The sequence below is a fragment of the Leucoraja erinacea genome, chromosome 16 (assembly GCF_028641065.1).
Source record: "Leucoraja erinacea ecotype New England chromosome 16, Leri_hhj_1, whole genome shotgun sequence".
NCBI lineage: Eukaryota > Metazoa > Chordata > Chondrichthyes > Rajiformes > Rajidae > Leucoraja > Leucoraja erinaceus.
In genome coordinates, this window is record NC_073392.1 from 38492294 (window position 1) to 38505589 (window position 13296).

Sequence of the window (13296 nt, forward strand, 5' to 3'; positions counted from 1 at the left end):
TTAATTCTTACGTACCCTCGTGATGTAAACATTGTTAATATCCAGTCAATGATGTTCCCTCCTTTACTGAAACAACCCTGGCTGATCATCTCTGTCATTGGGTTGGAGAACATGATCCCACAGGTGAACATCAGTTATCTCTCCGACAAACGACTGACTGGCGTCAAAACCTCCACCAACTGAGTCTTGTTCCTGACCTAGAATAAACTGGCCAGACCCTTTCACAACCTGACCCTTTCCACCAACCTTCCGTACCCTGCGTCTCCCATTGACCCAGACTGTTATCTCACCCCGCTGAGACTCCCAGGTCACATAGATGTGTCTCAGTAAAGAATTCATGTCTGGGATGTAAAACTCTGTTACAAAATTTCCTAAATACAGCCAGAGTTGTGTTTTAGATTCTTCCCAAATCAGCAGTTCGTTGTCGGAAAAGCTCGTTGCGTAGGAGAGCAAACTGTAAGAGTGAGTCGCTTCAGAGGCTGCCTTGAAACAGACAGTAAAGGCGGTCAAACTGGTGGTCAGGCGCATGCAACCAGATGAAGCTGTTGGATGTTTTGCTTGAGAATATCACTGATTTCGCATCCAATCCTGTAAAATGTGAAGAGTTAAGATTGTCATATGTCAGTTTAAAGTTGCAGCTTTACCATCTGAGATGGAGCACAAAGACGCAGCAGAAATTTGGAAATGTCATCCCGTCACCCATTCCTTCTCTCCCGAGATGCTGCCTGCCCGCTGAGTTAAAGAGTGCCCATGGTAGACTCACAAGTCACTAATGTAAACAACGAGTTTAAATGTTTCAATTTTTAACTTCAGCAGTACATTTTACTTGTGGAAAACTTTAAACATTTTTGAATTTTTTCAAGAGTTAACAAGTTTCACGTGTACCTGCCGTTAGCGCCACGAGTCGCTAAGTTGCGTCCACGAGTTTCGACTTTCCCGCTACGTTAATTGTGCGTGATTACCACAAGTTAACATTTTTTAAATGAGCGGCACGGTGGTGCAATGGTAGAGTCGTTGCCTTGCAGCGCCAGAGACCCGGGTTTCATCCTGACTACGGGTGCTTGTCTGTACAGAGTTTGTACGTTCTGCCCCTGACCAGGGTTGGTTTTCTCCGAGAACTTTGGTTTCCTCCCACATTCCAAAGACGTACAGGTTTGTAGGTTAACTGGCTTGGTATGAATGTAAAATTGTCCCTAATGTGTAGAACAGTGTTAATGTGCAGGGATCACTGGTCGGCGCAGACTTGATGGGCCGAAAAGGGCCTGTTTCCGTGCTGTATCTCTAAACTAAACTAAAGATTGGGTCTCATTAAAGTCAATACATATAATAATGGCACTTAGGACCGAGTTTAAAACAAATTTAACTCGTGGTAACTACGTACAATTAACGTAGCGGGAACGTTGGAACTCGTGGACGCAACTTAGCGACTCGTGGCGCTAACGGCAGGTACCCCAACCATTATACTTTGAAGCTCTGTTGATTTAGGATTTGCCCTTGTATATTAGAAAATTGTAATGGAATTGTGGTTATTGATATCTATACTTGAAGGCAGAGCAACAAGCAATGGGCTGAGTGGCCTCATTCTATATTGCAGTAAATATCAATTGAGGTTGGAATAAACTCTTCGTGTTAAGCTAAGCCACACATATTTTCTAACCTCGTATTAATAGCTATGTATAGAATTTAAGGATGGCGTTTAACAAAGCGTTACCAGATGAATTACATACCACAGGTCCCATGTGAAGAAGAACAAATGGAAATGTTAGTAAAGGAAGTAGACAAAAAACAGGCTCACAAGCGCATACTATTTGTCATGTTTATTGTTGGCAGATTGACCACAAGTGGTCCTGCATTCAAGCTGACATTAATGTAGAAGCAAACAGTGGTTTATATGCCTTTGGGTCTTCCATGAGCAAACTGTGAGCTGGAGATTTAATAGCACTACCCGGAGCACCTAGGGTTTTGTACGATGACGAGTGTTATACGGTGAATGGTAGCCTTAGAGCCACAGGGCGCTAAGGAAAAAGCACAGACTAATGTCCTCACACTGTGATGTGACAGTGTGCCACTGAAACCTTGGATGTTCACACCAGGAAACGTAAACTGTCAGAACTGACAGATTGGAAGTTTGTTTTGAAAAGAGCAGAGAAGGTAAATTCAACAGGATGATGATGCGGACCATTCACATGCAGATCACAAGTCGTCCGAAAGGACACTGCTGGGGAAGAGGTGAATGTCACGCAGCAGGTTATGTCTGGCCCCACTCACCTCCACCGCCCATGGTTCCAACACCCCTGCATTTAGCAGGCAGAGGGTTGATCTTAATGGTTCCACAAAGATTATACGGAACAGTGAATTTGTAATGAAATGCCCTCTACAGTCATTGGCTACACGACCTGTACTACAGCTACTAACTCATTCCAGCCCAATGACTTCCATGACCAAGGAGAGAGAAGGTATTAGGATACAAAAAACATCTACATGTTTCCCTCAAGGCACACACCAACCCAATTCTGACACTAACACTTATCCCCTGCTGACTTTTTAGTTTAGTTTAGTTTAGAGATACAGCGCGGAAACAGGGCCTTCAGCCCACCAATTCGGCGCCGACCAGCGATCCCCGCACATTAGCACTATCTGACACCCACTAGGGACAATTTTTACAATTACCAAGCCAATTAACCTACTAACCTGGACATCTTTGGAGTGTGGGAGGAAACCGAAGATCTCGGAGAAAACCCACGCTGGTCACGGGGAGAACGTACAAACTCTGTACAGGCAGCACCCGTAGTCGGGATCGTTCCCGGGTTTCCAGCGCTGCATTCGCTGTAAGAAAGCAACTCTACCATGACCGCCAATCCACACTAAAAATCCTTTTCAATACTGAATGAGCACAACGGCGAAACGTGTTGAAATCCTCTCCACTTCCCAGGACGATTGCAGCTCCAGCAGGAAATGGGGCAGATTAACCTGTTCCATTGCCACCAAGTTAATCTTCTTAAAACATTTGTTCTCTCCACTGTTGGTGCACCATGGTGACCATTTTATAATGTGGATTACAGTATCTACATAATGCACAGAACAACTCCTCAAGCCCTTCTTTTGAGAACATTTGCTTAACCCACGTCCTCTATTGACCAGGAGTGGCAGAAGACATCAGGGAATACTTCTGCCTCCAAACTGTGTAGTGGAAAATATATTGCATTACTTTACTCCAGCTGTATCAAACCCAAATTCACTAACACCATTATGCTTTAGATTTTAAACAGACAGCGTGGAAACAGGCCCTTCAGCCCACTGAGTCGGTGCTGACCCACGATCACCCCAGACACCAGCACTATTCTACACACTAGGGACAAATTACATTTTTTACCAAGGTAATTAACCTACAAACCTGTTCTTCTTTGGTGTGTGGGTGGAGACCGGAGCACCCGGAGAAAACCCACGCTGTCACAGGGAGAATGTAGCAACTCCATACAGACAGGACCCGCAGTCAGGATCCAACCCCGGTCTCTGGCACTGTAAGGCAATAACTCTACTGCTGCACCACAATGTCTACAGATACTAACTGTAGCCGTTTAAGAAACCACCTGACTGCCATCTCCTTTATGGGCAATTAGGAATATGTAATTGGTTCTGGATTTGCCAATGCCAGCAAGATCTCATCAACGGTTAGAAGTCCTCCAGACAAGCTTGACTGTTTTCATTGAATTTGTTGTGGCTGTATAAATGTGATCACCGCACAACCTCTGTCATTGTAGCTGGTGATGGACTGTGACTGATAGTCATGTCCAGCACTGCAAGCACAACTGACTCAAGTTCAAGGTACACAAAAATGCTGGAGAAACTCAGCGGGTGCAGCAGCATCCAGGCAACATTGCCTATTTCCTTCGCTCCATAGATGCTGCTGCACCCACTGAGTTTCTCCAGCATTTATGTGTACCTTCGATTTTCCAGCATCTGCAGTTCCTTCTTAAACACTTTGACTCAAGTTCAAGTGTGGGCTCTGGTATAAATTATACATTATGCATGATTTATATATGTTTAATAAAAAATATGCATAGTTAAACCTGTTTGTTTTTATTCCTCTATTTTAGTAATTTTATAGGATGCGGGATTACAGGTGCACAACCTTTTATCCGAAAGACTTGGGACCAGACACTTTTCGTAATTCAGAATTTTTCGGCTTTCGGAATGGAAGATTTTTAGCGTAGATTTTAACGGCTGGCTCAGTGGTAGAGTGCTCGGCTCATATCCGCAAGGTCGCGAGTTTGCGCCTCGATCCCGGCAGTTACTCGATCGCGAGTTTGAGTCTTCAATGTAGTTTTTTCTTGCAGAATAGGAGAGAATAGGGAGGGTTAGGCTGGGATCATTCTCTGCGAGATGATTTTAGTGCGGGAGACAAGTGTAGGAGAGGTGTACTGACTGTGTGGGCAGAACTTTGGAAGTGATTGCCCACCATTCTCAAAAGCCGCTGTGTCTCCCTGTCCCTCCAACTCCAGAGGAATCCGCTGCCCGATGGGCCGCTACGGTGACAAGTGGCAGTTCGCCCACAGCCCGAGCTGCGCCCCCTCATCCGCAACCCGGGTTCCTCTGGAGTTGGAGCGGGGCTGGGCTAGAGTTGTTGCTGACTGTGAGTCGCTGGGATCTCCGTGCTTGCAGTGGGCCTGGGGGTCGGTGTCCCGATGAGGGGGCGCAGCTCGGGCTGTGGGCGAACCGCCACTTGTCGCTGTAGCGGCGCATCGGGGAGCGGCGTCTGGTGGTCCTGACGTCTCTCAGCTCCTGTCCAGGGGGGTGGCCGGAGACGTCAGGACCAACAAGAACCCGCTCCCCAATGGGCCGCTACAGCGACAAGTGGCAGTTCGCCCACAGCCCGAGCTGCGCCCCCTCATCCGCAACCCGGGTTCCTCTGGAGTTGGAGCGGGGCTGGGCTAAAGTTGCTGCTGGCTGTGAGTCTATGGGATCTCCGTGCTTGCAGTCGGTGTCCCGTTGGTCCTGACGTCTCCGGTCACCACCCTGGAATGGAGCTGAGACTGGGAACTGTACCGCCCTTGCCCCCTCCCTCTGCAACTGCAAACAACTCCACAGTTCCCAGTCTCAGCTCCTGTACAGGGGGGTGGCCGGAGACGTCACAGCCCGAGCTGCGCCGCTCATCCGCAACCCCAAGACCAAGACGCACCTTGCACACCATCACCTTCTGTCCCTACGGGGAGCGTGTTCCTCTGGAATTGGAACGGGGCTGGGCTGCTGCTGGCTGTGGGTCTCTGGGTTCTCCGTGCTTGCAGTGGGCCTGGGGGCCGGTGTCCCGTTGGTCCTGACGTCTCCGGTGACTGGCACTGGAGTGAAGACAGTACAAAGCCCCCGCGCCGGTGCAATGAGCGGGGAGCTGGAGAGGGGAGGGAAGGGGTCACACACATGGCCGGGAAGCAGAGGGGTGTAGGTGGGGTGAAACTGAAGGGAGCGACAATCTACTGCTGCCTGCACGCTGAGTTAAAAAGTTACCACGCAAGACTCACGATACACTGTGTATAGTGAGTCTACCGTGGGAACTTTTTAACTGAGTGGGCAGGCAGCAGCAGATTGTCAATTATTAACCCTCCCGCGCAATATACCCTCACCTTCTCTTTTATGAATGGGGATTTAGTTCCCCTTTCTTCGAGGACCGACCGGAGGTTCCGCTGTCACCTCTGCGGGCCGCCCTCGGTGAACGTTTTCAAGGACCTTTCTTCAAGGACTGAAAAAATGTCCGGTATTCGGAGGTTTTCGTTATTTGGAACTTCGGATAAAAGGTTGTGCACCTGTACCTAATGCATTTCGTTGTCTCTGTACTGTACACTGACAATGACAATAAATTGAATCATTTCATTTCATTTCATTTTCATTTCATTTCATTACTTGTAAGAGTAAACGTTACTTTTTTTTAATGGTTTTTAATAAAAATAAAGGCATGTAAAGTGATTGAAGAATGTTCAACCTGTAAATTATTGCTCATTATTTTTTCCTTTTCTGGCTTATTTTCATTAATAACATTTATCTCATGCTCTTCATTATGTTTTTTAAGAGTCTCTCTCTCAAGGAATCCTTTATTGCCTGTCCAAAAGGTAATTGCCTCCTCTGCTAAAGTAGGAACGGTACAGAATTTTGTGTCTAAAATTCTTATAGGGTTTGGCAGGCCCTTTGCAGGGCAGGTATTTCCCCGAACTGAGGAGTCCAGGAGCAGGAAGCACAATCCAAAGCCATTTAGGATCAAGTTGAGAAAACAAATTTCACACTCAGAGTGTGGTGAACCTTTGGAATTCTGCACCCCAACTAGCTATAGAGACGCAGTTACAGTGTTCATTCAAATCAGACTGGTGGATTTTGGGGGGAAATCTAGTAGATTTGGGGGGCATTGTGCAGGTAAATGGCTTCGAGATATATGGTTAGCCATGATCTTAGGGGACAGGTGGGTAACATGTTTCTACTTTTTCTAGTTCTCAGAGATACAACGCAGAAACAGGCCCTTCGGCCCACCGAGTCTGCACCAACCAGCGATCCCCGCACACTAACACTATCCTACACATACTAGGGACAATTTACATTTATACCAAGCCAACTAACCCACAAATCTGTACATCTTTGGAGTGTGGGAGGAAACCGAAGATCTCGGAAAAAAACCCACACTGGTCACGGGAAGAATGTACAAACTCCGCACACACAAGCCGCCGTAGTCAGGATCGAACCCGTGTCTCCGGCGTTGCAAGGCAGTAGATCTACCGCTACGCCACCGTGGCGCACCTGTTTTCTTATGTTCTCACATTTGCATGACTTAACAATACAGTAACGTCAGAAATAACATGTAAAAATCTGAGCAAACAAAAGTAAAAAAAACAAGGAGGGAACAGCGTATTTGTTATCTTTTAATTTATTACATTTGCTGTTTCTGCTAATTATTTAATAAACACACATAAGGGCGACAAAAGTGGTCGAGAAACTCCTTGAATAAAGTACATAGACAAAAATGAATGATCACTGAGAAGGACAAGCATCTCCCTGTGTCCCGTATGACTACATGCTGCAGAGAGTATTCCCATTATTCCTACTGCCACGAGTTCTTAATACAACACTCAATCAAATGCCCAGGTGCTCATGTAACCTGTGCTTTGATAATGGCAATGTCTGGTAACATAAATCCTTGTGTGCGTGCCTCTCATTTGCTTCATCCTCCTCTATGGGGTTTTTATGGAAACAGGCCCTTCGCCCCCACCGAATCCGCACCAACCATTGATCACCCACACACTGATTCTATATTATCACAGTATCTCACCCTACACATTTGGGCCGATTTACAGATGCCAATGAACCTACAAACCTGCACGTCTTTGGAATGTGGGAGGAAATTGGAGCACCCGTAGAAAACAAATGAAGTGGTACAACATAATGTAATAAGATATATGCGATGTATTAATGTAATTTACTGTACTGCTAATAAAAATTAAATTAAAAAAAATTAAAAAAAACTTCTAATAAAAAACAATTGCGTTTTTCCTCCATGATTGCTTTCAAAAGAGCTTCCTTTCCCTCCACTTACATGCTTGGCTTGAGTGTGCAAACTTACCATTACTCCTAATGGTGGCGCTGCGTCTCCTTCTGCGGCTTGCCTGCAGTCCGTCTGTCTTTCTTCCTTTTTTGTCTTATCGTTAATGTTAGATGCATGTTATAGTTTATTTTTAGTTGTGTATTATGTGGGGGGTGGGGGGTGAGGGGTGGGGGAGGAACTAATTTTTATCTCTTCAACGGAGGTGCGACTTTTTTCTGTGTCATATTTCCGTTTGCGATGTGGACTAACATCGAGGAGCTGGCGGCCTCCGGTTGCAGAGCCTGTGGATTTACCATCGTGGAGTTGTCTGACTTTCGGAGGCTGTGGTGGTGCTGCGATTGCGGCTGCGACTCGATTTTCAGAGGGTTCGGATGCTTCGGCCACAGGCTCTGTGGTCTGTAACATCGGGAGGTCGCAGGTCCCTGGTTGGCGACCGATTTTTAGGGAGCTCCAGCAACAGCAGCTTCGTCTGCCTCAAATCACAAGGCTTGAATCGGCCCATTCACAGGACCTTTCATCGCCCGGCACGGCTTAAAATCGGTCACGGGATCTTCCATTGCCTGGCGGGGGCTTTAATATCGGGAGCCTCGACGTAGCAGTTTGATTGCCTGACCGCAGGAGAAGAAGCAAGGAAGAGATAAGACTTTGTTTTACCTTCCATCACAGTGAGAAGGTGCTTGGAGGAGAGTAATGGACCTGTCCTACTTACGTTTCTTTTTGGGTGACTGCCGGCACCCTTCCTAGGTCGCCGGAAATTTTCAACTTGTTGAAAATTCAGCGGTGATCAGAAAGACGCTACGACTGTTTGGGTGACTAGGAGACTACTCACAACCATACAGGCGACACCCTGGCGACATGTCGCGGGGTGAAGCCTGTATGGTCGTGAGTAGTCGCCCAAAGAGTCGTACCTTGTTCTGGTCACCGCTGGATTTACACCATGTTGGAAATTTTTGGAGACCTGCTGTGACTATGACGGGTTCCGGCAAGTCGCCGAAAAAGTCACGTAAGTGGGACAGGGCCCATCACTGTGATGGATGTTTATGTTAAATTCATGTAAGTGTGTGTTTTGTTGCTTCTTATTGTTAAGACTGTATGGTAACAACATTTTGTTCAAATTTGATTTTGAATGACAAATAAAGAAATTCAATTTCAAAACACTGAGATGTGGGCTGTCAAAATTCCTATGAAAATCTCTAGGGACTTGGGCTCAGAAACAATTCACTTGCCTCAGCTGATCACATGAACTACACACTGATCCTCTGGCCAGCCGATGCTGAGAGCAAAAGCAAGAAAATCAGAGCTACAAAAACACCGGCCCTCATTAATACGTTCATTTATTAATGCTTCAGTAAACCAGAAATTGCAATGCAATTCACAATTAAACAGTTTCTGCCCCGACTTAGGCCAAGAGTAATCCGTCTAACAACTCGGCTGCCGTTTTGCTGAATACTTACGCTTGGTCTGCCGGCTGAATTTCCCAGTTGCTCACCATTTTAACACCCCTTCCCATTCATGAGGCATGGGGCCTCCTCCATTGACAGATTGAGACCACATGCAAATTGCAGGAACAGTGCCTCATATTCTGCTTGGGTAGTTTACAACCCAGTGGTATGAATGTTGAATTCCCTAATCTTAGGTCACTTATACAAACACTCCCTTCCCCCTCCCCTCCTTGATCCCCTTCCTCCATTAAAACTAGTTAAACAGTTCCACAGTTCGTAGAAATGTACCCCTCTTGGGATCACACCATCCCTAGCCAGCAATTGGCCGATCAGGGAACCACCCTGCATTAAGTCATCTGTTGCCGGCCCTGATTTGTCCCCTCCTTCCCCCAGGTCTCCCTATCTATTCACCCCCCTCCCCCCCCCCCCCCCCGCCCCCCCCCCCCCCCCTTCCCCCATGCAATCAGTCTGAAGAAGGGTCCCGACCCAAAACGTCACCTGTCCATTTACACCAGCATTTTGTGTCTATCGTTGATACAAACCAACATCTGCAGTTCCTTTTTATTACAATTATTAATCTTTTTTGCCGTGAATCTACATTTGCATAATATTGAAAGCAGTGATGAAATTCTCTCTTTCATGCTGACGGGATGAACTGGGATTTGATCTCAACTGGGGTGCAAACAATGAATAGCAATGCTCTGCAGTGATATCTGTAGAAACATATTGCAAACTTCCCTTTCCCTTACCCTAAACCCATGCTCCCCAGTTTATCCTCCTCATTTTAGTTTAGTTTAGAGATACAGCGCGGAAACAGGCCCTTCGGCCCACTGAGTCCGCACCGACCAGCGATCCCCGCACATCCTACACACACTAGGGACAATTTACACTTATACCAAGCCAATTAACCCACAAACCCACGTCTTTGGAGTGTTGGATGAAACCGAAGATCTCGGGGAAAACCCACGCGATCGCATGGAGAACATACAAACTCCCTATAGACAGCACGCGTAGTCGGGATCGAACCCGGGTCTCCAGCGCTGCTGCAAGGCAGTAGCTCCACCACTGCGCCACCGTGCGGCCCTGATATGGAGAAAATATTTCTATAAACTATCGTATCTATACCCCTCATAATTTTAGATATCACCGTCAATGGATGATACAGTTAGCCCTTGGTTGAAAGTAACTGTTCATGTCAGCTTATATTTGGGATGTTGATGCTTTCTAATATGTTTGAATGTGAGAAGCTGACCTTGAAGATCAGCAGTGCTGCCGACTGACATTTGAATTACAGCTCTGATCTTCGCAACAGTGCCTACAGGATTAACTAAAGGTTTCAGGCATCACATATCCAATCAAACAAACTCGGAATGCCAAAATAAGGCAAACAAGATAAAATCCCCAAACTCTCCAAAGACAATTTATCTCAGGCTATTTTCTTCATCTTTAATTTCAAATATGATTTTCATTCTCTGAAATCATTCATTCTTTTACCGTTTATTTGTTGTCGTCCACACAATTCAAAATTCAAATTTAAAATGATCCTATTTGATTCTAAAGGCATCAGTTTGATAGGTCAAATTTTACTTGTTTCTTTAGTTTAGTTTAGAGATACAGCACGGAAACAGGCCCTTCTGCCCACCGGGTCCATGCCGGCCAGTGATCCTCGCACATTAACACTACCCTACACACACAAGGGACAATTTACAATTTTACCGAGCCAATTCGCCTGCACACCTGCACGTCTTTGGAGTGTGGGAGGAAACCGGAACTCCCAGGGAAAACTCACGCAGGTCACGGGGAGAACGTACAAGCTCTATGGACAAGCAGGATCGAACCCGGGTCCCCAGCGCTGTAAGGCAGCAACTCTACCGCTGCGCCACCGTGCCACCTCAATCTTGACATTCATAATCATCAAGAAATGCAGCACGGAAGCAGGTTCTTTAGTACCTGGTGAATGTGCACTCACCACCAAGCATCTGTTGCCCTGTCCTACCCTAACCTGCCCATATTCTGCCCATTCTCACCATATTCACATCAATTGCCTCCACAATCTAACACACGCCTAAACACAATGGGCAGTCCACAATAGCAACCTACACATTTTTGGGTTGTGAGAAGGAAGACAATGAGAGGAAACTCGCACACTCACGTGCAAACTCCACATGCACAGCACCGCAGGTCATGATCATACCTGAGTCACTGGAGGTGTGATGTTCCAGTTGTGCCACCTTTGCAACACCCATGATGTTCTTTCCCTCTCCCCAATGCCTCTGGCATCACAGCTTGCTTCGGCAACTTGAATGTCCAGGAGCGAAGAACACTGCAAAAAGCTGCCAACGCTGCCCAGTCCATTATCACCCCTGACCTCCCCACCATTGCAGGGATTTACCGGAGTCACCGTCTCAAACAGGAAGCCAGCATAATCCGAGACTCACACCACCCTGGCCACACACTCATGTCACCACTGCCATCGGGAAGAAGGTACAGGAGACTGAAAACTGTAATGTCCAGGTTCAGGAACGGCTTCTTCCCTGCAGCCATTCGGCTACTAAACACCATAACCTCAAATAGCTCTGAACTCCATAGACTAATATTGTTATTAGTGTACTATTATTGAGGGGAGGGGGTTGTACATATGTGTGTGTGTGTGTGTGTGTGTGTGTGTGTGTGTGTGTGTGTGTGTGTGTGTGTGTGTGTGTGTGTGTGTGTGTGTGTGTGTGTGTGTGTGTGTGTGTGTGTGTGTGTGTGTGTGTGTGTGTGTGTGTGTGTGTGGACATATGATCAATATATATGTGTATTTGAGAGTATGTGTATATATACATTCAACTTTTTTTCTTTCTCTCGTTTATGACATTGTTTACAGTGTACTATGTTTACACATTCTGCTGTGCTGCTGCAAGTAAGAATGTCATTGTTCAATCTGGGACATATAACAATAAAACACTCTTGACTCTCTTGACTGTGTGTCTAACTGGACATCAGCAACTTCAGCTCCCATTACAATTCCTACTAACTAAAAATAATGATGCAGTACATTTGGAAAATATATTTTGGGCAAGTGTACTTTGTGAGGCATTGCCTCACTGTATCCGTTTTCCAGCTTGCCCAGTCTGCATGCATTCTGTTATGCCTCGAGCATCTCTTCAGTATGTTGTTCATAACCATTAAAGCTGGCCCCAGGGCTCCCTAGTTAACGAGGGGAAGACCAGCCACTGTTCCTCCTCTAATGTACCCAGTGATCCCTTCTGGAAGTTCATATCATTGCTAAAACAAAGCAGTAACTCAAACAAAATGTTGGAGTCTGGCTTATGCCTGGGGGAAGAAACCTACCAACTCCTGCTTTCAAGAGAAAATGAGTGGGCGGAAAAGGCTGACAGAAATAGAAGAAAAATTTGATATGATGCTTGACAGAGCAGGTGTATGGCAATGTTTGGTGAATCTGTGAACTTTGCTGGATAGACATCTCCTACCATTTTCCCTTATCATACCAGCTGTGGCATCTGTTTAATGTAGTTTGGTTTAGTTTAGAGATACAGCATGGAAACTAGCCCTTCGGCCCATCGAGTCTGCACCAACCAGCACATAAACACTATCCTACACACACCTGGGACAATTTTACATTTACACCAAGCCAATTAACCTACAAACCGGTACGTCTTTGGAGCGTGGAGGGAAATGGAAGAACTCGGAGAAAACCCTTGCAGGCCACGGGGAAAACGTACAAACTCCGTACCGACAAACACCCATAGTCAGGATCGAACCCGTGCCTCTGGCTCTGTAAGGCAGCAACTCTACCGCTGTGACACTGTGCCACCCATCTGTGCTCTGTTCATCCAACCAACAATCAGAATAATATCAAACAAGTTTCTGTTTGAATGCTAATAATCCTTAAAATCATAAATTTGTAAATATTGAGCATTTTTTTATATTTATCAATTGTCCCATAGACTGCCCATTTTGTAAAATGTATTTTATACCGTTACAATGTGTGAACACGCTGAAAGTGTATCTGGCACCTGAAGAGTTAATCGTTCAGTGGGAAACTGTCTGATACACACAGGAGCTGAAAGAACCCCTAAAGGAACCTCATTCACATCCTACTTAATGAATCCATGGCAACACAGCAACTGATGTCTGCTATCTCATGGGATTCCACTTCAATATATTCTCAACTGCAATAAACAGCTGTTCAGTCTGCCTCAAATCTAAATCTCATCCCAGGAAACAATGATTTAGTGCAGAGAGTATTAACATTGCGCATTAAGAGTGAAA

At 46.0% G+C, this 13296-nt stretch overlaps 1 protein-coding gene across 1 annotated transcript; it reads right to left on the bottom strand.

Moving 5' to 3' along the window:
* On the bottom strand, positions 1-585 carry LOC129704930 (mucosal pentraxin-like). The gene has a single exon (XM_055648335.1). It carries the CDS (start codon positions 526-528, stop codon positions 64-66), a length of 465 nt encoding a protein of 154 aa, XP_055504310.1. The 5' UTR covers positions 529-585; the 3' UTR covers positions 1-63.
* Between the last annotated feature and the right edge of the window lie 12711 nt (positions 586-13296).